The sequence below is a fragment of the Stegodyphus dumicola genome, chromosome 5, assembly GCF_044657685.1.
Source record: "Stegodyphus dumicola isolate Sdum_Otavi_A_Nest chromosome 5, ASM4465768v1".
Taxonomy (NCBI): Eukaryota; Metazoa; Arthropoda; class Arachnida; order Araneae; family Eresidae; genus Stegodyphus; species Stegodyphus dumicola.
The window spans coordinates 30,245,504-30,261,962 of NC_140772.1; the positions used below are offsets into that span (position 1 = coordinate 30,245,504).

Below are 16,459 nucleotides of genomic sequence, written 5' to 3' on the forward strand. Positions count from 1 at the left end.
ATCAGAGGCCATCAGAAGTGATCTGAATGATCCTGGTGTTTCTGTCAGTTCAAGAACAATCAGGAGAAGATTAACAGCTGTTGGACTGAGAGGTAGAATTTCACGAAAAAAGCCTTATCTTAATTTTCAGCAACGAAAAAAAGACTACAGTGAGCAAAGGAACAAATTAATTGGACAGGTGATCAGTGGTCACAAGTTATATGGAGTGATGAAACTAAGATATCGTTATTCGGTAGTGATGGGCGAAAATATGTAAGACGTAGAATAGGAGAAGAGCTACATCTTGACTGCATTCAAGCAACTGTGAAGAACCCAGTTAGTGTTAGGATTTGGTCACGCATGTCAGCAGATGGTATTGGTCGCCTTCATGTCATCGATGGGACACTGAATGCCAGAAAATATATTGACACTATTCTAGGACCAAAACTTCTATCTTCCATCAGAGATCTCTTTCCCAACAATGCTTCGTTTATTTTTCAGCAGGATTCTCCTCCTTGCCACACGGCCAAAATATGAAAAGAGTGGTTTCGTACAAAGAGCATTAAATTGTTGTCATGGCCAGGAAACAGTCCTGACCTCAATCCTATCGAAAATTTGTGGCACCGTTTGAAACCTCTTGTCCGAATGAAGCACCTATCAAATAAAAGGGAACTAATTGAGGCTATAATTGTTTCCTGGCATCATGGAATAACGAAAGAAGAGCTTAAAACTCTTGTGAGTTCGATGTAACGTCGATGTGAAGCTGTAATCCAAAATAAAGGGTACCCAACTAAGTACTGATAACTCACTGCAATCATCACTATCTAATATATATCGAAAACTATTATCGTTTAACTTTTTTGTATTGCAAATAATTGAATTTTGTGTTTTGTATTGAATTCAGTAATAAGTTCTCTTTAAAATGATATATACAAGTTTGCATTTTGTGAAACGTATAAGCATACAAAGTTCAAAAACATAAAAATTTCCAAAAGTGTCTACAATTTTGGCCACCACTGTATATTTAATGGAAGTTTCTTTAAATATGTTAAACTTTATACGTTTTTATGAAAATTCTTAATAGTTAAAACAATATTTTGAAAGCTGAGATTCATTTCAATATTAAGTACCCAAAATTTCTAAATGTGCAACATTTTCTAAGGGGAAGTCAATGACTTTTTTTCAAAAGAAAACTGCCAAGATTTTACCTTTGATAAAAACAGTCAGTTCTAAAAACGTTACATAGATAGTTGATAAAAGTAATGACTTAGCGTTGTAATCCACTTGTTTCATTATCGTGAGATAATTAATTAGCAGACTTTTTCCTCGCTTTTCTTCGTTAATCTCTTTAATTCTTTCACAGAAACGCTTTTTGAAAAAACTCTACTGTCCGTTGTTAATGCTATGATGAACTGAAAGACATTTTTTTTTTACTTTAGTTTGATCTCCTGATGAGATAAAAGAATTTTTCTTTCTTGTCCTTTAGAAATTGTTGTAAAAGCATTAACTGGGACATAATTTTTAACAGAAAACTCACCAAATTTAATGTACCACTTAAAAAGCAATGAGGTGCATATCCTAATATAAGAAAGAAAAACATTAAGTGTACTTAGAGGTCATTATTTTCAGTGCTGTTGGTCTTACTGGGTATGAAAATCCTAAAATTCCACTAACATATATATTAATAACATTATAAATTAAAGCTTGTCCTAAACCGAGAAGAATTTTCTTTGCTTCATCGAAATCACAGTCTTAAAAATGAAACTTCTTCTAAAATTACATGTTAGAACTTTTATATCAAAAATGAGTTTTATAGCAAATACGTATGAAAGCATGTTAACACTGTCAGTTCAGCCTGTGAAGTAAACATTTTAAGTTGAATCTTTTATTAAAACAAGATGAGGTTATTATCTCGATAAAAAGGAGAGTATAGTAAAGACAAAATTTAACAGTAATTTGTAGCATTTAAAAAAGGTGTTCTCCTAATTAATATCAGAAATAACATACTTAAAACTGGCAAAAGTAACAAATGCTGCATTGCAAACAGAAAAAATCAAGTACAGTGTATACATCGATAACAGTGTATAAAATAACAGTATCACATCATGTTAGAGACTGATAATAACCCCGGGAAATGATAAGGAGACTTAAACGGAAATTATCTTTTTGGCATTAGCCAGCCATTTACGCCAGGGTTCAGCAATAATACAGAGGCTGTTCACACATTTTTTACACGATGTATATTGTATTCACAAAACTAAATTACAAAAAATTCTTGTGTCATCCTTGCGCAGGGGCCATTCTAATCTTCTCTGTATCGTTCCAATTTTAGTACATGTACTGCCGAAGCGAGTACATAAAAAATGTTCTGTTTGACATCCCTTATTTTGAACTATCTTTCGACACCGCAATTTCCAGGATAATAATGCCTTTTGAAGTGGCAGAAGAGATATTCTATCCCATTCCTCCTGAACAGCTTTCCAGAGTCCTGTTAGGGTTAGGGGACAACGTTTGGATAATGCAGTTTTTAAAAGTCCGAAAGCACAAAAATCCATAGGTGACACATCGGGAGATTTAGTAGGGATATCAGTGAAGGGTATGGCCTCGATACCAGTTTTTTGTTCCATTTCTTTTAGGAAATTTACAGTGGATTTGGATGTGCGACTGCTAGCTTTGTCCTGATGGAGTCTCAGAGATTGATGGTACTGTGGGTAAAGCGATGGTATTTCATTCAGAAAAATTGGCGATAAAATATGTTCCTGACAGTATTTGGAGTTGATCTTGACATTTTGTTGCACTCTCTTTATTTTTAACTTGCCATTATAAGAAAAACCAGCAACAATCATGAATCCCTTAGAAAAACTTTCTTTCGATTTTTTGAACAATGTACTTAAATTCTTTTCTTCCCTTTTATGATAATGAATGGCTCTTTTTTTGTTACAATTATTTAAATACATCCATGCTTCATCTATTGTGACAATTATTTTCCATTTTTCTTTGGATAGGTGTTTCTCATATAGAATTCTGCAGCGTGTTCTGCTTTGAGCGATATGCTTTGGAAGAAGACGATGCACATTACGTTTCTTCGCTTTCTTAAGATTTAAATCAACGTTTATCATTTTGTTTACAGTGGACACCGAGCATTTTAATGATTTTTCAACTGTCCTTTGACTAGGGGGATTTTCGTTGAACATTAAACAACGTACCTTTGGAATAGTCGAAGATGTCCGTTTTTTCCTTGGATACTTGTTTGGAATTTTTATCCCCCTTGAGGCTCCAATTTGACGTTTTGTTTCCTTTCTTGTTGATGATATTACCTATCGACGCTTTAGATATCACAAAACCATGACTCTCACATCGTTTTTGGATAAAGGAGTATGCATATTTCTCTTCGGAAAGAGCGTACATGTAACCTTCGAACCATTGCTTTGTTAAATTCGCCAATTTCAATAAAAACGAAACTTTCAAGCCACAGACGATAATTCTGACTTTTGAAAACATAGTACGAGTACAATTGCAATTACTTCTTTTGCAGCAAATGATCTTTTATTACCGCTTACCAGAATCGTATATAAAATGTGCGAACAGCCTCTGTATTAAAGAATGTCATCGCTATAGAAAATAAATGCTTTGAAATCTGGTCCCTTTATTTTGGCATATGTTGAATTTCTGAGATTTACAAACCAGATCCTCATGCATGTTAACCAAGTCTTTGAGAAAGATTGTAAAACTTCTACCTAAAACGGAAATGCAATTATAAGCATCCCATTGACGCTCTAAATGGGCTCGGACTGTTCCTTTTATTAGAAGGACTCGATCAACTATTTTTTTCAACAGATCGTATCAAAATATGATGATAAGTGGACGTAGACTAATATCGTCTACTAACTATTCTCAAATCCTACTTGCTATATACGACAAAAATCAGTCCAACCCATACTGTATTCTTCTGAAAATGTAAGGCACCAGTATGTTAAGCTCTGGTCTAGTGGAAACATATCGTTTAGGCTGAAGAATAATTTTTCTCCTGAAAAGGGAGAGAGGGGCTTCGGCACCTTTAATACATCTTGCTGATTGTCCGCTAAGATTAAAACCATCATATCGGCGTCGCGGCAGCATCGTTGAGGGTTGCTTTCCTCAGGGTACAGAACTTCGTAATGGTACCGGCACCTTCATGCATGCCATCCTTGAGACTTGGTAAAAGATGTGGGCAACTATTTTCATATTACCCTCGTCGCCCTTTACACTAACTCCATCAGACCCTGCACATAAGTAACTACTTCGCACGTCTTAGATTTTAAAACAATGCATGATCTTTCTCGAAATGCTAGCAAGGGACTCTATTACCCAACCATCTGATGAACAGCTGGTACTTATAAGATTCATGATGGCTTCGTTCAAAGGGTAAATTACCTCGATTAACAAAATAATTTTTTACTCTTGTTACCATATCTATGGTAGTCTAGTAAAATATTTTTTAAACTGAAGAATATTTAATTAAAGTTTTATAAATGTTGTGTTCAGTTTCTGTTTGGTGCTTCGTACCACAGGAACGTTTATGTTTAGCGACGTATGATTATAAAGGCATTTCATTATTTACCGAAACTCAAATCTCTGTTCGGTTGATATTTATTACAGTTAATACTATCATAATATTTTTGTTGAAATACTCACTGTAAAAAGCATACATGGACTGTCTAAAGCAGCCCCACAGCAGCCGAAGAAAGAGATAATGAGGATAATGACTCCCAAAGCAATTGCAACGTAGCATGCTTGGTAATACTGAGGGATGTTCAGAGCACGATGATATTCCCAGAAATCGCTATCGGCTCGAATCCATATTCCGATGCCCAGTATAGCTCCACCTAGAAGCTAAAGCAAAACATTACAACCAAATACATATACTATAATCAATTTCTAAGGTTTGTATGAAATAGTATTTAACAAATCTGAAAGAATAAAATCTTTAATTATGTTTATAGTGGATACTCTGAGTATTCAAATTAAAAACTAAAGCAAAGTACAAGTATGTTTGAGAAAATGTAAACTTGCATTTGGTTTCTTTTAAATGTAAACTATACTTAAGAGAATGCAATTTTAAAATCAAAAATAGATGTACATCTTTACAAATTCACCTTTATTGGGCATCATAAAATGCCCAATAAAAGTGAATGTAGCGAAAAATATCATTGACATTCAGGATAAACTTACAGCTCAACACTCAGCAAAACAATCGCTTTGTCCCCTTTTCCGAATATCTTGTATACTCCTAAAAATTTATTAGGTGATGCTGTAAGGATCCTAAGTTTTACTAACGTTTATTTTATATTAAATCTTTACTATCACTTCTTGTTTTCTACTTCCGGCCAGAATTAAAAGCTTTAACTTATTTATGCAAATTTGTCTTGCTAACGCCAAGTACTTAAGTTGTGGCTTTTTGCCAAGCGAGAGAGAGGAAGGAGTTAGTCGAAGCAGGCCGCTTGCCTTAGCAGTTTTACTCGGTTGCTGGTTGCCTTCCAGGCCAGAGGTTTAATCCTCTTAATAATTTTAAACGTATTGTAGTGTTAACAGTTCTCTGTACTACATACGGCTTCCTGTTAATATACGGCCAATCTTCCACGTAGGCCCTTGTTTATTATTCCAAAGTTAAGTTAGAGTTTAGTTAATATTTTTATATTCTTACGTTCAGACCACAAGTGGTTGGTCTCTGTATTCCGAAGTCCGAAAACCATTGTAAAGAGTGAAAAGTAAAGGGTTTCGTATACCCTTCCTGTGTATCTTGTCTACTTCCCACATTTATTGAACATAACTTTAGTAAGCTCCCTGTTCCGAGTCAGGTTCTTGAATGTTCCCAAAGCAAGTAAGGCGGAACACAGAACCTGATAATGCAACATGTAATAAAAGCAGATGAATTTTCCTCGATAACACGATTAGTATAAAATTATGATATGTAATGAAAGAAAAGGAATATTTAAAACAACAAAACACCTGTATCTCGTAGGTAAAGTGAAAATGTGGTATCCTTAAACTGTGCCAAGTGTTCTTGTAGTTCCCTTAAGCACTAGAACTGTAGAACGCTGCATAACTCAGGACTACAAGATTTGCAAATGGCAAGAATGTTTTCTTTTATTTATGTACTTAAGGATTTAAACACAGTGAACAAGCAAGCCAAACTTGGCGTTCCAATTCTTTACCTTCCAGCGTATCTGTCATCAGCTTTACTCAAATTATATGCAAATTACCTTATATAATAATGAAAGTTATTCGTACTGTAGCAATATATAGTATTAAAAGAGATAACAGATACTTTATGCGTACTTTACTCACACTCATGTACTTTACTTTACTTTACCTTAACCGGAAGATAAGAACAACATAACTCAACCATTTTTAAAGCACAAAATGTACGATTTACAAACATATAAGAGTAAAGAAACTGAGATCACTGAGCCAGGTAACAGAGTGGATATATATATAAATATATTTATATATGTTTGGCGCGGCCTATTGCAACCAAAATACGAGGTGCACATCTACATGTTATTGGAGTCCTATATACAAAATTTCAACGTTCTGAGGCTACTCGTTTTTGAGTTATGCGAGATATACGTACGTACGTACATACGTTCGTACAGACGCCAAGTAAAATTCTCTTCAGAATTCATTTTAAAGCAGCTTTATAATTTTTTTGGAGGGAAAGAGTCTTTTATTCTTTCCTTGCGTACAGATATCACGCAAAAACATCGTTAAATTGCATTCGATAGCGGTCAAAATGGATATTTTCGTTGAAATATGCTGCCTAAAACTTTTCGCGATTACAATACTTTCTTTTTACTTCGTACAAGGAAGTAAAAAGAAAGTGAATTATTTGTGTCGGCAGAAACTGTAAAATGCCCTTTTTAAATCATCCATTGAAGTTATGCGGTTATGCAAGCTGTTAATGAGAGTTAATTATCCTTTCTTAGGTTGGATTGTTATCTTCAACTTTGCTCTGATCTTCTGAGAGCTATCGCTGTATTTTACAGTAAAATCCAAAATACACAATCGTAACACATTGTAAAACAGAGCAGTTTGTAAATCTGAACAGTTTCTAGTCTTTTCATTGCCCTTCTCTCTGTAAAATCTTTCAAACCTTGCTAAAACGACATACACTGGCTACCAATAAGTATTTGGACACCTGTGATAGAAAAGAAAAACTAACTTTATTCAAAATCAATAGTTGGTAGAGCCTCCACGAGAGGTAATTACAGCGTAGACACTTCGGGGCATACTTTCTACAAGTCTTTGTATGACAGCTAGTGGTATTTTCTTCCACTCGGCTTGGAGAAGACAAAGAAGTTCTTTCACCGATTTTGCACGGGTAGTGCAATCCTGAATTCGGCGATGCAACTCGTCCCAGAGGTTCTCGATAGGGTTCAGGTCTGGACACTGTGCAGGCCAGTTCATTCGATGAACTCCATTGGCACCATACCAAGCCTTGGTTAACGTCGAAACATGACAACTTGCATTGTCGTCCTGAAAGTAACAGGGGTCCAACCCGTAAAACTGCCACAACGTAGGAAGCACATTGTCATCCAAAATAGTGCAGTAGGCATAGGAGTTGAACTTACCATGAATGGGGACCAAGGGTCCTAGCCCATACCAGGAGAAACACCCCCAGACCATAATTCCACCCCCGCCGAACTTGACTGTTGGCACAATGCATTCTGGCAGGAGACGTTCTCCAGGTAGACGCCAGACCCAGACCCAGCTATACGAACGGTAAAGGGTGAACCTTGATTCGCCACTCCAAAGAACCCGTTTCCACTGATCTACGGTCCAATTTCGATGTGCTTTGCACCACATTAACCAAGCAGCGCGGTTGGACTTTGTGATCAAAGGCTTGTGGGCAGCAGCACGACCATGAGCTACCTTAAGGATGGTATTCATTGAAACAATACTCCCGGATGCCTTTTGAAACTCCTCGCGGATGAGGGCCATCGGTTGGATGCGGTTCTTCCGAATTTCTCTGGACAGCACTCGTCGGTCTCTTATCTCCCAGTTTCGTTGGTCTGCCGACTAGGGGCACATTCCGACAATCACCGCTCACTTTCCACTTCTTAATCACATAGACCACTGTCGATTTTGGGTACTTCAGATCGCTAGATATGTACCTTAAGGATTGGCCACATTTGTGATACCCGATAATTATACCTTTCTCGAAATCAGAGAGCTCCGTACTGCGAGGCATCTTGCATGCGACTAAAGCCGATGCTGTTTCCTACACGATATATACCGGCGGAGTCCGTGACGTACCTTAGGACCGCAGATATCGTCATTTGCATAGGTGTCCAAATACTTATTGGTAGTCAGTGTAGCTGAGAATTCTGGGAAACTCAGTTGTGCAATACTGGTAAATATTACAAGTATTAAATTCAAACATAATTACCATCAGTTACGTTTGCACATGTAATGCCCGTCATAAAAGCAAATTTTTCTGACTATGCCAGAAATTGCTGTGACTGATTTAACAAAGATAATCAATCACATAATATTCAAAGTCAATTTAAAGTTTTTAGCTTTGCTCTTTTTATTTATAGTGAGATATTTATGAGATTTATTATTTATACATTCTGAAATATTTTTTTAAACATGTAACTGCCGTTCATCTAAATCAGTTAGTTACAGTGCTACTTATATTGATGGAAAAACTACTTATATGTGTCATTAATGCTGTCATTTGTGTCTAACAGCTATTTCAATTTATTTATAGGTTACTTTTCAAACTAAACTTTTGTAATGCAGCTAAGAAATTATAGAGTTTATTATCATTCCTCTTTTGCTTATCTTTACAAGGTATTTCTCCCGCCTTCTAAGCATGTTTTTGTGGTGTAGCGGTCAGAACACTCGGCGCGTATTCGAGAGGCCTGTGGTTCGAGTTCCGGCGAGGGTATTGCTTATTTTTCATCTCCCCTGCTTCGAAATAACCTAATATCTCTACATCTTGTCCAACAGAATCTTCAACTTTATGCAAAATTTCTTTTTACTTCTTGGGGCAAGTAATGTTAATTTTAATTTATAAAGTTTGAAAATTTACCTTTTAAATGGAATCGTGATTATGGAATATAATTTTGCTTGCAAAATTCTCTATAGTAAATAAAAAAAGACTTCAAAAAAATCGGAAAGCTTTCAGATTTTACATTACACCCAAAGGGGCCTTTTTTTTTAAATATTTTGTGTGTTACCTTTATTTATTAAATATCATGTTCTTCGCACTTAAACGGTAAAATTCAATTTAACGGCAATATCGCAAAATAATTTTAAAATGAGCATATCTTTAGAGTTATCAATACACAGTCCCGTGCGCTGGAAATTAAAAATTTAAATTTCCCCCCGTTAAATGATGCCATTGCTAGCTTTGAAATCCTTGAGTTTGTTAAGCAAAAATTCGTTAAAGTATTACAAAATATGAAATCGATAATAAAACAAATTCCAAAGATGCCCATATTCAATTTAGAATTATGTTATTCAAAATTTGAGGGCTCTAGGTAACGTTGTTTTATCACAATTCGAGAAACATACATTTATGCAGATTCTTCATTATTTAATTTCTTTAAATATAACACAGGGCGATACTATTTGGTGGCAACAGTTTGAAAAGTGAACCGCCATTTAAAGGTTTCAACGCAAAATTCCAAAACGAAAGTAATAGCCTTTGGGCTATTACATTTAATGCTCTTTCATTCCAAACTGTCCAGTCACTTCAGCCTCTGATTTGAGTCGCACAGAACTCTGGCTTATTATCGCACATAATACGAGATACGAACTCACGTCTAGAACCATGTACTTGACGAAATTGTAGTAATTTGAAAAAAGAGGTCACAGTTTTTTACTATGTACTTAAAGTACATTATGGTTACATTTATAGACGAATATATACCTCAATTATTGACAAAATTCTGTAAAGTTCTTATTTTTAAATAACCAGTTATTATGATTTGGATCTTTAATTTACTTTCTTTCCGTATTCTTCGCCAGAATTCAAATTAGTTGTCTGTGTATTTGAGATTTTTCGATCTTGTGGTGTGGTGGTGGCGGTGTATTTAATTATGGCAAAGCACACTAATGTTAACTGCCTAAGAGGTGGGATGCATTCGTGGAGGCCTTTCTAGGGGAAACTGGCTCGTATACACGTTACACATGGGTAAAACCACGAAAACACCCATCTGGCCAGCCCGTTCGCGGGTTTCTAACCTCGGACCGAACTACCAGTGTTCAGCGACTTTACCGCTCGGCCGCTGGTGGGCTTTGTGGATCTTGAGAGAGAATGTTTGTAGCATGCGAGCTACATAGTTAGATTCAGCTACCTCTAGTTAAATGTAACAAGGTAAAGGGATAGTGCCCACGTCCTCCGTCACTTATCACTTACTTACCTAACTATCTTGCCTTCGCGTTCTCTTGATGCAGATACTTTAATCTGACGCGTCGGTAATTTACTGAGGCAGCTTATAGCTTAGTTTTTGACTGCGTAGTTTAACTACCGATCGACTACCGACCAACGTTTACTTTGAATTGACTGCTCCTATTTTAATTTGAACTTCCACAAGCTGTTGTTATTTGCAGCACAAAATCCTACCCTTATGTTTAAAGTTCTGCTTAAAACCGTTGCATTAAAACCTTCGTAACACTTTGTTGTACTATCTCAAACATAGCGATAATTCTCTACATGATAGTTAGGGTTATAGGACTAAAGCAGAAGCACTAAATGAGCCTGAACTGATAAATCTATTAAATACCGATGAAAAATACCATTAATGAAAAATACCGATAACTAAATACCATTAATTATAGCTGCAAGAACATAACGAATGATTTTTTTTTAATTTCTACTGCGCAACATCGCACATCAATCGAAAAGGAAAATTCTGATTATTTAGGAAGAAGTTTATCAACTTATGGAGTTTCAATTATTGAAGAAAATCATATCTCTCATGGAATGACAATAAAATAAATCTCGAACGAAATAATAAATGATAAAGAAATTCAATAAAGAGATCAATAACATCCAAAGAAGGCATTCTTAGTGGACGAAAATATGACGCTGAAACATCTTTACAAATAAAAGGTTTATTTAGAAGATAAAACGTATTTATTCCAGTAACATTGCAACTAAATGTTTTTTAAGAATTATATTCAACTCATGGTTAAGTAGTTAAGATGAGAGCTTTTGCAAATAATTACTGTTTGGTAAAACATTGATACAGGTTTTATTTGGTTCACTTAATTACAGCAAAGCACTCGAGAGCTATCTGCTTAAGAGGAGGGATACTTTCATGGAGAGATTTCCAAGGGAAACTGGCTTGATTATACGTTACACATGGGTAAAACGTGGAGTCAGCCCATTCGCTGGGATTCGAAGCTCAGACTGAACAACCAGTGTTCAGCGAATTTACCGCTTTGCCGCTGGTAAAATTAATACAGATATAGTAAACATTGTAAGAAGCTGTGAAAAAACATGATGTGGAATCCTTACCTAGACCTTATCAACTTTTAGGATATACCTCGTAAAAACGATCATGAATGAAAAGGGACACTTTGTAGAATATTATTTTCATACTTTAGTTGATTAGATCAAATGGCCTGAAATGTGTGGTCAGCTGCGGTATCACATATCATGCATTTAACGTAGAATTTTTAATAGACATTGGTATACCAGAAATGCTAGTCAGGTGCAATGTTAAGCATCTCCATACCGAAAGAATTTCAATTTTTGCAAAAGAAATGCTATGTGTCGAGATTTAATTGCATTGGAGCAGCTGGACAAGAAAGATAATACGTCTATACATTAAAAAGAAGCTCAAATGCATAAAAGTTTCCCTTGGTAGCCTTAACGAATAACTTTGTGAGTTACTGTTACAATACAGAGTCTCAAAGAAAGCGCTGAAATTATTCTAGAACAAATTTTTCGAACAAAATTTTATTTCTTGTAATCCTGATTATCTAGAAAGAATCCTGAATGGACAAGAAAGATAATACGTCTATACATTAAAAAGAAGCTCAAATGCATAAAAATTTCTCTTGGTAGCCTTAACGAATAACTTTGTGAGTTACTGTTACAATACAGAGCCTCAAAGAAAGCGCTGAAATTATTCTAGAACAAATTTTTCGAACAAAATTTTATTTCTTGTGATCCTGATTATCTAGAAGGAATCCTGAATGGACAAGAAAGATAATACGTCTATACATTAAAAAGAAGCTCAAATGCATAAAAGTTTCTCTTGGTAGCCTTAACGAATATCTTTGTGAGTTACTGTAACAATACAGAGCCTCAAGGAAAGCGCTGAAATTATTCTAGAGCAAATTTTTCGAACAAAATTTTATTTCTTGTAATCCTGATTATCTAGAAGGAATCAGTTTAGGTAGGAATTTCGTAGTTTCTGGGTAAAGGAATGCAGCGAGCAATTTTTATTTTCCTGTTGGATATTTAGTTTTAGTTTATGAATATAAAAAAACTACTTTTATTCAAGTTTTGGTATTTTTTATCATTATTTTCTACACTTTTTCTCATTTAATTTATAAAGAACATTAAAAAAGTCTAAATTTAAATAAATGTACATGTAATTTTCGTGTTTGGGAATAGAAGAGGGGATTATCGTATAACAACGATGAAAGGAGTGCAGGTGGCAAAAAGAACTCGTGATCTGAGAATTTTAATATTACAGAACCCGTTGAATCAAGAAACTATAATGTTTTTATCATATCATGAGATGCTATATAGTAACGGAATAATTGAATAGAGTTTAATAATAGATTGCCTTGGATGATACAGGGTGACCATTATTGAACTATGTGAAATGAAACGTAAATTATTTAAAAACTATCGAGTACACAAACTTTAATCAACATGTAAACGCCACTACGGATATTTGTATTTGGGATATGACATGTTCGATATGCCTGCTATCTTTGGCTATGACCTGGCGCAGACGAATAGCAAAACTCTGCATGCATCGATGCTGTTGATGACCTCCTGAATGGCAGTTTTCAGCTCAGCAATGGATGTTGGGTTATTTCTGTACCCATTGTCTTTAATATAGCCCCACAAAAAATGAGTCACACGTGTTCAGATTCAGAGAATATGGCTGCCAAGCGAGTCCCATTCCAGCAGCCTCTGGGTACCCTCCCCCCCCCAAAGCCAGAATGCGGTCCCTGAAGTGTTCCTCTAGGACATCAAACGAGGACATTTCGCTTACTGCCAAAAGTTAACATGGAAATAAAGACCCACTGTGCTAGCCTAACACAGTTCTTGACAGGTCATGGACCATTCCCAGTATATCCAGTAACGCTTAGTGCCTTGCAGTTATCAATATGTAAAAACTGTTATTAGTATGTAATGTTCAACCTTGTTACTTTGGAGTCTTCCCCGCCGTGATGGTATATAATTCCGTTTGGTTCATGTCCGTGGTCGGAAGCCATCATAGCGGTGCACTCACTTGGTTTGATGGGGTCGAGTTCCGTCTTGCATGAACCACGAAATTCAGGGGGCACTTTGGATAATAGGGGATGAAATAATTTTCCAAATTCTTCACGTATCGTTCACTAGTCATCCTGCCATCAACGAAAATAGCAATGATTATTCCGTGACACTGTACACCACACAGTCACCCTTTGACGGTGGATAGACGTTTCGATCGCGCTACACGCACGCTGTACCGTGACGTTTTGGACGACAGTAACAAGTTGCGTGCGCATGCGCATACTAGTTTCCATCATGCCCTGCCCTACGACCAACCACGAAGTTTGAACTTCATCACGCAAACCGTTCCTATTTTGCCAACGCATTGCCCATTTTTTCCGTCTATTGGTTCAGAAAACCATAATAACTCTGCAAATGGCGCTTGAGCTAAAAGGTAGTAGACGATAATTCGTCACTACGAGATTCGGCGATTGAGTCCTCTAATCCCCAGTCAACCTTCAAAAGGGGAAGTATGAGGTATTTTCTTCGTCTTTTCCGCATGCCTTCATGGTGTAATTGGAAGAATACTCGACTCGTACTCGAGAGGTCCAGCTTTAGAGTTCCGGCATGGGAATGGCCCATTTTTTCCGTCTCCTACTTCCAAAAACCTTAATGAGTCTACACTCTTTCATGCATTTCGTATATTAAGAAAAGAGACGAAACTCAAAAAACGATTGCCGAAAACGAATTTTGTCTTTTTTTTATTGCTTTGTGAAGTCAGCCACCCTAGGAAGGGTACAGTAATTCCCATTTTTATAATTAAATTTTCATTGTTGTAATCAAAATTATATAAAAGAAAACAATAATTAGATTAATTTTTACTACGTTAATTACTTCAACTACATTGTTTCCTGAGATAGGTTAGTCAGGATTACTTTCCTGATTTACTCAAACTATATATATAAGAAGAAACTTTTATACATCATCTCCTAGGAAAATAAAAATTTAGGAAATTTTATAAAATGCTAGTTAGAATTCTATTGTAGTAAAATATGCCAGTGTTATAATTAAAAGCCCGAAATAAAATGTTTTTCAAATTAGTAAACTGATAAAGTAGGTAACACTGCAGTGCAGATAAAAATGAAGCAATTATTGTTGTTATATTGAAATTAATTGGTTTATCAAAGGGAACAACTCAACTTTCGATCAATCAATAGTAATTAATTAACGCGAAAGTGATTCATTGTTTTACTGAGCAAGAATCAACGTTTAATCAAATTACAGTTGAGAACTAATTTGAATAGTACAGAAAATTAACATTTAACAAGTTATTTTGTTTATCATACAAGCTAAGAACCAAGCTTAATTTATGAATAAAATAAAAAGCTGAAGATTCCTACTAAGCGATAAGCAACGGAGGATGTGGGCACTGTCCCTTTACCAAAAGGTTAATCGGTATAGACCACGTCCACCTATATCTAGAGCCTAAAGAGGAATCACAAGACGCCATGCACCGGGCGCCCAAACGCAGAGCCAAATTCAACTCGAGGGCAGTCCAACAGACCAAATGCCCACGAAAGACAATCCCAACAACCGCCCAGGCCCCACATTTATTAAATAAAATAACAAAAGCATGCAGGGCCAAACAAGGGCGAGTTTTGACAATAAGGCAAAGTAAAACTATTCCCCGACACTTTTGCCGTTGTTTCAAAGCATTCCAAAGGTGCTCAATGAGGTTTAGCAACGACCTTTTCAATGGCCAGTTTCAACGGCCTCTGTAACCGAAGACGTTGTCCTGCTGGTATATGTTGCGTACATAACTGTTTGATCGCGTATAAAAAACCCGAATTTTACTACACAACATATACATCATTTTCATTCGGATGCCAAAAACGAAAGAAGAGATGCAAGCAATTGTCCATCAGATCTAAGAAGTTACATGCAGAGAGAATGCTTCTTACAAGTAACAGAAATTCAAAAGATACGTAAGATACGGCTGAATCTTCGAAGTTTCTTTCTTGAACGCTTGCTGGTTGCTTACCAATTCTTTCTTCCTTCGCAATCGATGTGCACAGGATCTAGATAGATAAAGATAGCCATTATCTTGATATTGTTAAACGAGTAAAACTTAGTTTCCGAGATATTTCTGAAATTGAATTACCTACGCATCGAGCAATTATTACCTATCCTCGATGAATGGCGTCTAAGTCGCGAATTTTACCTATCATGTTACTTTTTAAACTGCTTAAAGTGGGCTACACTTCGAGCTGTATCAGTATGGTAACATCCTCACATGTGAAAAATAAGCCTGCAGCAGCACGATATTTGCATAACGTTATCGACCACTAATTTAATTGTGCTTCAATGTGTTTGTTAATATTTATGACATGTTAATATTTCTGATGTTAATATGTTTGACACATAAGAATATCTTAAAAGAATCCAAATAAACATTACAAATCGTACGTATAAAGAAGGGCCATCTTACGCTGAAAGGAACCGAAGATTGAACAGAGAATTTTACATGTCAAACGAGATAAAAGATCGGAGATTTTATTGTGAATTGGGCATTGTATAATCTTTTTGTTATAAAATATGTAAGCCAGGAACAAAAATTACATCCAGTATCTTGTAGAGTTATTAAGTTATTTTGATGCTGGAAATGAGAAACATCCTCGCTGGGATTCGGACCTCAGATCTCTTGAATACGCGCCGAGTGTGCTCGCCTTTACACCACGAAGGTATGCTAAGAATGCGGGAGAAATACCTTATAATCTTAACATGATGTAAACAGGCGTAAAATACTAATGCACATAAGTCTTTAGAGTAAGATAAGATATTCTCTGAGACATAGCTTTTACAAAATTTGCTTGCCTTTACCTTACTACATCAGCATCAAGTATTATTGCAAAGTTAGAAAATGAACAAAATTATTTCAAGCGCGAATAATTTGAATGTCATCTTAAAACTGTTTCTGTGAAATCATCTTTGTTATTATTTACTTCGTTCGTTATCACCTTCGTTTCAAGAGCTAACTACTTCCAA

The 16,459-nt window shown here is 35.8% G+C and overlaps 1 protein-coding gene and 1 non-coding gene across 2 annotated transcripts in view; both read right to left on the bottom strand.

Annotated features, from left to right (window-relative positions):
- Positions 1–16,459, bottom strand: part of LOC118187406 (CD9 antigen-like) — a 54,606-nt gene that overhangs the window by 28,351 nt on the left and 9,796 nt on the right. The window contains exon 2 of the mRNA XM_085816543.1: positions 4,654–4,851. Coding sequence (XP_085672669.1) covers positions 4,654–4,851 — 198 coding nt within the window. The remainder of the gene's footprint in view (positions 1–4,653; positions 4,852–16,459) is intronic.
- On the bottom strand, positions 2,233–2,335 carry LOC118201410 (U6 spliceosomal RNA). The gene has a single exon (XR_004760234.1). It is a non-coding gene; the product is annotated as a U6 spliceosomal RNA (small nuclear RNA).